This window comes from Chaetura pelagica, unplaced genomic scaffold (genome assembly GCF_000747805.2).
Source record: "Chaetura pelagica isolate M959 unplaced genomic scaffold, ChaPel_1.0 scaffold17, whole genome shotgun sequence".
Classification (NCBI taxonomy): domain Eukaryota; kingdom Metazoa; phylum Chordata; class Aves; order Apodiformes; family Apodidae; genus Chaetura; species Chaetura pelagica.
The window spans coordinates 3,279,931-3,287,785 of NW_009970726.1; the positions used below are offsets into that span (position 1 = coordinate 3,279,931).

General features: G+C 39.9%; 1 protein-coding gene across 1 annotated transcript in view; it reads left to right on the forward strand.

Annotated features, from left to right (window-relative positions):
* The window catches only part of MYO3A (myosin IIIA), a 119,370-nt gene that overhangs the window by 43,840 nt on the left and 67,675 nt on the right, over positions 1 to 7,855 (forward strand). The window contains exons 6-9 of the mRNA XM_010007024.1: positions 3,327 to 3,403; positions 4,631 to 4,776; positions 7,088 to 7,153; positions 7,548 to 7,703. Of these exons, the coding sequence (XP_010005326.1) occupies positions 3,327 to 3,403; positions 4,631 to 4,776; positions 7,088 to 7,153; positions 7,548 to 7,703 (445 nt within the window). The remainder of the gene's footprint in view (positions 1 to 3,326; positions 3,404 to 4,630; positions 4,777 to 7,087; positions 7,154 to 7,547; positions 7,704 to 7,855) is intronic.

Consider the following 7,855-nt stretch of genomic DNA (forward strand, 5'->3'; position numbering starts at 1 on the left):
GGAATGCCAAAACATATCTGTCAGTGGGTTTAAGGGGAATGCAGTGTAAGATGCTGCTGCTGTTTGACATCTGTTTCTTTAGGAGATTGAAAAAATGTTGGGAAACAATTCAAAGCATTTCATCCTGTTTAGATCTGCAAGGTTCACACTGTGAACAGTTTTTGGTTCAGAGACTAGCTTGAGGAATTATCTAAATGCATGTTCTTAATCCAAAGAAGGTCACAAAGAGGATGCTTTGGTAGGGAAGTGGACAGTGAAGGCACAAATGAAGAAGGGTTAGGGAAGAGGTAGCCAGAGGCAGTGTGGTAATTCCTTTGGGATAGGGTCCATGTTTTCCTCATTAGAGTGGCTAGCCTGGTGGGAGTGCAGTGTCCCTGCTGTGTTTGAATGTGCATCCAATAGAATTTGCTAGGACTTGCCACTCCCCCGTTAGCATCAACCAGTACAAGAGTCATACTTCTGTCACAGGACATAATCATAAAATGATGCCATACAGCCTCCCAGTTTAGATCAGAACACTGCCTGCTCAGATTGGGTGCTACTATGAAACAAGTCTTTCCTAAGAGTAAGCAGCACATTTCTGCACTGTTTCTCTTTTGTCGAGTGCTAAGGTCATAAGTAGGTGGCTTTCCTTTCAGTGTTATGCCAACATGCCAGTTTTTGCAACAAAAAACTTGAATAGTGCTAATGGTGCAATTCTGCTAATTTCCAGGATTTGTTAGTAAACTTAACACCTGGAAAAAAATAAAAAGAAAACAAACAAAACAAAAACAAAAATCCCACCAACCTTTTTCCAACTATATGCACAATATTTTCTTTCAGGTATGGTGTGCATTGCTACTGTTAATGCACTTATTTATTAAGCTCCTATACTTCATAAGAGTTACAATTTCTGTGTATTTATTTTTAGATTTTAGGATAATATTTTGCAACAAAGCAGTAGTAAAGGGGAAGGAAAGGAGGAGCAAGATGCTTTGGTTAGAAAATAAACAAGTGAAAAAAAGTCAGCCAGCTATATGCTTGACTGGTCATTGAAATGCTGGAAGAAATGTGAAATTACATCATCTTTCCTCTAGACACAGAAAAAGCCCAAGGAAATACCATTTGTCATAAGACTTACACTTCGTAATCTGAAATGCCACTTTACTGCTAAGAGCAAAAAGATAAAAAAACAAACAAACAAAAAGCACACAAAAAACCCCAAGAGCCTAAAGAAAGTGGTGGTGAACAATTCAAATTAAATCAGCTTTTTACTGATATAAAAAAAAGGAGGAGGAGGAAAAATCCTTCAGTTTATTTAATAATTACAGTTCAAAGAGGAAAAAAACAACAGTGCATAGATAGAGAAGATTGTACATATTAATGTTCCTTTTATATTTTGTTCCTTATCTCTTCAGAAAGTTATGATTATTTATAAAATCGGATGCTGGAATAATAAAGATTTAGTTAATGCCTTTCTTTGCCTACAGTTCTGAATCCCATTTCCTCTTCCAAGGCTACAAAAAAGAGCTTAGCACAAGGGACTCCAACAACACATAGAGAGGAAGAGGGGACAGTAGCCTTCTCCCCCTCCAAAACAGGGAATCACTCAATGATGTCTGTTTGCATCACTGCAATGTGGCAGACCAGTGGGGATGTGTGCTTACTCCTTGCTGTCAGAAGATTGTGTTTTGCTGAGGGCTCAGAACAACCCTGTGTGAGCCGGAAGCTGGACCTCAGACAACTCCTTGAGGTAGCAAAAACAACCCCTGCTTAGCTGAGACCAAGAAGGATTGATGGACTTTGTGCTAAGCCTTGCATTGTCCTGCTTTCTGTGGTGCTGTAAACACTGTATTGAACTTTCTGCAGGCACTGGCAGAGAGAGAGACTGGAACCTGGTGTAGACTAGAGGGAGGCAGCCACAAAAACAGTCGTCGCATGTCTCAGACAGGGTCTTTCTTGCCTTAATTTCTGCAGTTTTATGCATTTCTGTGATACCTGAATGCCATGTAGACACTTTGTGAATCAGAGCTGAACACTTAGCTTTTAGAGCACAAAAAGATCAAGCTTTCTATGGTTTCTTGACCTCCATTGAAATACCCAAGAATCAAACAGACAGAGATTCAGTTAGTATTTCCACCAGACAGTTAATCTGAATTATGAATGATCTGCAAAGTTTTCAGGAAGGTAAGGTCGTGTGCATTCAAACCAGACAATACAGATTTGAAACTGACCAGTGGTGATCACTGGAGCATCATATATTCCAGAATAATGAAGTGGCACTCACAGAGTGAAACTTAGTCTGTTCACTTTTTTTTTTTTTTCAACTGAAAGAAGGTGTATGTGTGAAGGCAAAATAAATGAGCTTCAGTGTCAATCAGCAGGAGGTTGGAAGGAGTAAAACATAGCACCTTTCTTGCCATCCTTGATACGAGCACTTCAGAATATGCCTCTGGTGGACCTCACACTTGGCTGTGGCTCATAAATCCATGGGAGTTCAAGCACATACTTAGCTGAGGTTTTCTCCACATGTTGCACTCTTTCACTTGCATACACTAGATGTTTCCAGCTAATACACCCTCATTCTGTAAGGCAGGAAATTGGTTGAAAGCTGGTCAGAAGTGTGCTGCAGCTCGCTCAAATTCCTAATGTTTCAATGTCTTTTAATTTAAAACTGCAAGAAATCTTCAGACTTCAGAGTTCCCTTTCAAGCCCTTAGCCTGAAATAGTTAATTCCTTAAACTACAGCTCCTGTTACAAAGCTGATTTGCAGGCATTTGGTGTTGCTTTGAGAATGTGCTTTGAGCATGGAGAGACTTCTGTTTTTGTAAGAATTTTTGAGGTTTCATAGTTTTATTGTTTCTTTTTTATGGCAGAGCAGCTAAGAGAAGACGATAAGTATCTTCTGTAGTGTTCAACCTGAATATGTAAATAATGAAACAGAGGTCTGGTGTCAGTACTGAGTATTAAAAGAAAAAAGAATCTGTGGAAGGTTCAGTACTTCTCCTCACCCCACCCCCCCAGAAGTGCTCTCCTAAATCAGGATATAGAAATACTGTAATTAGCCAGTCAAAATATATGGAGTCGGATTACTAATGAAATGCACGTTTGGAACTAATCCTGGTCCTGCTGAAGTTGCTGGAAACAAAGGATGTGGAGAACCTCAGCTGAAGTCCTGAGTGTCTTTGAGGACTGGGCCTCTCTTTTCAGAGAATGGGAACGATGTATTTGAGATTTGCCTGCAGAGGAAGCTGGAGCATGACAAAATGAGGATGGAACCATTCAGAAGGGCTGTCTTGGACTGAAATAGCAGTGGCTCTGATAGTATCTTCCCTTCGTTCTCCCAGGTGTGTCTGCTCAGCTGACCAGCACTCGTCTCCGTCGGAACACCTCCGTGGGCACCCCGTTCTGGATGGCTCCTGAGGTTAGATTCATGTTTCAAAACATTTTGTCAGTGGTATTCAATGTGCTGCTTTCTGCTTTTCTGCTCTTTGTCTTTCCTTCTGACCACTGGACCTTTCACCAAATGAGATAGCCATGTCCTTTAAAAAAGTGACTTAACCTTTTTTATTAGATTTTTGCAAAGATAAAGTTAAAATGGGGTTTAGTTTTGAAATTACAAGTCAAGAGCCGGAGACCAAGATGCTGAATTTGTTCCTTTAAATGTTAAAGAGGAGAGTGTACTACCAACAATACTTTCCTGCCATACAAGCTCTGAAAGTGTAGGTATCTCATCTCCCCACGAATGGAAGGAGCCCAGGATGGTACTGTGCTACATTAGAGCTTTTATTTTTGGATTTCTGTACCTGGAAAGTTTTTAATACTGTAAATCCATAGTTATTATGAAGAAATAAGATGTACTGTGTGTCTTTGGAGATTTTTCCAGCCTGAAGTTGAAGCATATAAAGATGTTCTAAGCTGAGGCAGGAAAAAAATTTTGTTATTAATGACAAAATATTGAATTGTTTATGTGCATACAAACTCATGCATATACGCCTGTTTAGAGCACATGAAACTACTCTGTTATACACTACGCTCTAGCCATGTAGCTAGTAGGGTACACATTGGTTTAGACCTGTAGTTAATGGAATTAAAAATTCTGGATTCGTCCAGCATTGTGGATGAGCTGAAATGTAGATGAAATTGAATTAATTTGCTGTAATCCAGTGGCAAACACATTACTGAGAAATTTAGCTTGATCTTGAAATAGGCTGATTTGGCTGAATCCCAGCAGGAGACAGTGAATTTAACTACTTCCCTGATTGTTTCACTTCACAGAGAGAGCACTGTAGCTCTGTTATTTTTTGGGAATAATCCAGAGGAAATGGTTTAGGATTGCTGAGTTTTCTTCTGCTTCCCTCAGCCATCTGATGCAGTTTGCCACCTTCAGCTGAAAAAGCCAAGGATTTGCACCCTTTTGGCAGATCAGCAAACATCCATCAGAGAACCTGGTGTTCACAGACACTTGCTTTCTCTAGTTTTAAGCATTGCTTTTTTTCCAGTTACAGGCTGCTTTAGCTTGCTATATGTTTGCAAGTCTGTTTATTTCACCCACTATATCCATCCTATAAGAGATTTCTCCAACTGTGAGTGTACTCTTAAATTTGACATTTGACTATCCAGTGACTATCCTAGTCTTTTACTTCAACAGGTGATTGCCTGTGAGCAGCAGCTAGATAGCTCCTATGATGCCAGATGTGATGCATGGTCACTGGGTATTACTGCAATAGAGCTGGGAGATGGAGATCCACCCCTTGCTGATTTGCACCCTATGAGGGCACTCTTCAAAATACCAAGGTAATATCTTGACGTGCTTATTTCTTGCTGGGTTAGACCGAACTTTTTCCTTTCTCCAGTCTTAGACTGTGTAAGTAAGTGGTGTTTCTGCTATTATTTATACTAGCAGTAGGTTACAGATCATAGGATCATAGAATTGTTTGGGTTGGGAAAGGCCTTTAATATAATAAAATTCAACTGTATACCCAGCACTGCCAAGTCCACCACGAAACCATGTCCTTTAGTGCCACATCTATACACCTTGTAAGTATCTCTACGTCTAGTGACTGAACCACTTCCCTGGGCAGCCTGTTCCAGTACCTGAAAACCCTTTCAGTGAATAAATTTTTCCTTACATCCTATTTAAACCTCCCCTGGCACCACTTAAGGCTGTTTCCCCTTGTCCTATCACTCATTAGCTGGGAGAAGAGACCAACCCCCACCTCACTACAGCCTCCTTTCAGGTAGTTGCAGGGAGCAACAAGGTCTACCCTGAGCTTTCTATTCTCCAGACTAAACAACCCCAGTTCCCTCAGCCATTGCTCATAGGATTTGTTCTCTCGCCCTTTCACCAGCTTCATTGTCCTTTTTTGGACACTGTCCAGCACCTCAATGTCCTTCTTGTAGTGAGGGGCCCAAAACTAAAAACAGTCTTCAAGGTGTGGCCTCACCAGTGCTGAGTATAGAGGGACAATCACCCCCCTAGTCCTGCTGGCCACACAATTTCTCATAGAAGCCAGGATGTCATTGGCTTTATTAGCTGCCTGGGCACACTGCTGGCTCATATTCAGCCAGCTGTTGACCAAAATACTTTGTCCAGCTGCGTTTTTTGCAGGCTCTGCTTCAACCGTGTGGACACTTGGGGAAGTTCAGAGCTGACTCTGGCTACACTGAGAAAAAGCCATAAGGCCTTCTCCTGAGTGAACTGCTGTCCAAAATATGTGAGCATTGGACTTAGCTGAGTCTGGTGTACTCTGTTACAGAGAGTCACTTATGATAGAAATAGTCTGAGTGTGTCACTGTGCTGAACAGGCCCCATACCTGACTTCAAGAGTTATCTCATGTCCTTTGAAGCAAGGTATTGTTCCACCACTTTCATTAGCTTGTGCTGCTCCTGGTAGTTCCCATGTTGCTGTCCTCAAGCAGTGCAAATAGCAACTTCTTTCCTGTTTTCTTTGAAGCTGGATGTGAAAGTACCGAAAGTGCCACTTACAGTGTTTCAAAGAATATCAATCTCATAGTCTGTAAGGGATGATCACAGAGCAGTTTCTGAATTTCGCCCTAACAGCTGGAGCAGTACCACAACAGTTGAGACTACATAGTGTACGTAAGAGCTTCAAGTATTTTACAGCCTAGTTGCCCAAATTAGTTTAAATTACCTTCCAGTTTAAGAAATCTTGCTGAGTTGGTACTGAAGTAGGGCATGAGTGCTCTTCTCACCTTTACTTTCTATTGAAAAAGCAGTGAGAAGCTGCTGTCGTCAGTCATTTCAGCTAGGTCTTCAAAAAAACACCTGACTTATACCCATACAAATACTGTGCACCTTTCTGCCCTGGAGCAAATAAAAGGTCAATACTCTTTAATACCATTAAGTAAAACCTGAGAGTGATAGAGTAAACGTTAAGCAGCAGTTAAAGAAAAGCAGTTACAATGATCGATTGAAAATAGACAGAGAAGTCACCTCATCTATAGATAATGCCTTTTGTCTTCATGACTTCAGTGAAAATAGCACCTCTGCTTGAATGTAAGAAGACTGTTAAAACAATTCGAACCAAATTAACACCTAGAATAAACAGCTCTAACTCAACAGAAAATAAAGTAGTAGTATTTATTTACAAGAGGTCTGTATTTAGTCCTTCACTTGACTTCTCATTCTCTCCCGATGAATGAGAAATAGTTAATAAAGAGCTAATTCCTTCTGACACTTTGTTCCACAAGATGATTAATTCAGTCCTTCTGGGAAAACTGAATATAGAATTTATTTTAAAAAATTCTCTTAAGAAAGTATTTTGTTTCAGGCTTGAAAAGAAACTTGCCATTACAAGTGAATAGTGATTAATGGGTTGTTAAAGTAATTTCCCTTTATTGACTTGACTGAAAAAATATAGTGATTCTTAGCTATGCTTGGTAAATCATCTCCGTGCTTTTTCTCCTTGTTAGTTATGTAAAGTAGGAGAACCAGTGAGGCATTGTATCATCTACCCATGCTCGTTTTACTAATGGAAATCAATATCTTTTTTCAGTGGCCTTCCAAAATTCATTATTCAGCCTGCTTTCACACATTGTTTTTGTGGAGTAGCTTATTAACTTATCATCACACTGACCTTTGCAGGAATCCTCCTCCAACGCTACAGCAGCCTGAACTGTGGTCACCTGAATTCAATGACTTCATTAACAAGTGAGTAACAACTGGGACCACGATAGCTGAATATGGAACGTGTAAATGTCATGTGTAAAATACCTTTGTATTCTTTGTGGAAATCTGTTGCTACTAATGTTTTTCCTTAAAAACTTAGTTTGTAAATCCAGTTTGACTTCCAGGTGAGGCTCCAGGTTTAAAACATGAAATAACAACATTTTAACACACTTGGCATTTATTTAATTTAGAGAATATTTAATTTTAAATGTGGTAATTTAACTTTTGGACTCATCAGTTCTTAATAGTTTTCAGTACAGAGCTGTTGTGATTAAGGTGGATGTATTTATTGTGGAGGTATGAATGAACCACTGACAACAATTTCAAAACTTCACAGTGATCCCCCAGTGATCATACCCTTTTTCTGCCAGCACAGGTGCTTGACTAAAGATTATGAGAAGCGTCCGACAGTATCTCGTCTTTTGCAGCATGATTTTATTAAGCAAATTGAAGGAAAAGAAAACGTGCTACAAAGGCAGCTCATGGAGTTTATTGATGTTCATCAGCAAATGGGAATCACTGAAAAGGCAAGGTAAAGGAGCCAAAAAATTAGACCAGTTGGAATAATTTTAATACTTTAACAGTTTCAGAATGGCTAGAACTCAGAGAAAGAGTCAGCTCTCATAACTTTAGCTGGTCAAAAAATAGCTTCATCGTTGGGGTCCCTGACAGAGCCAAGGGAAA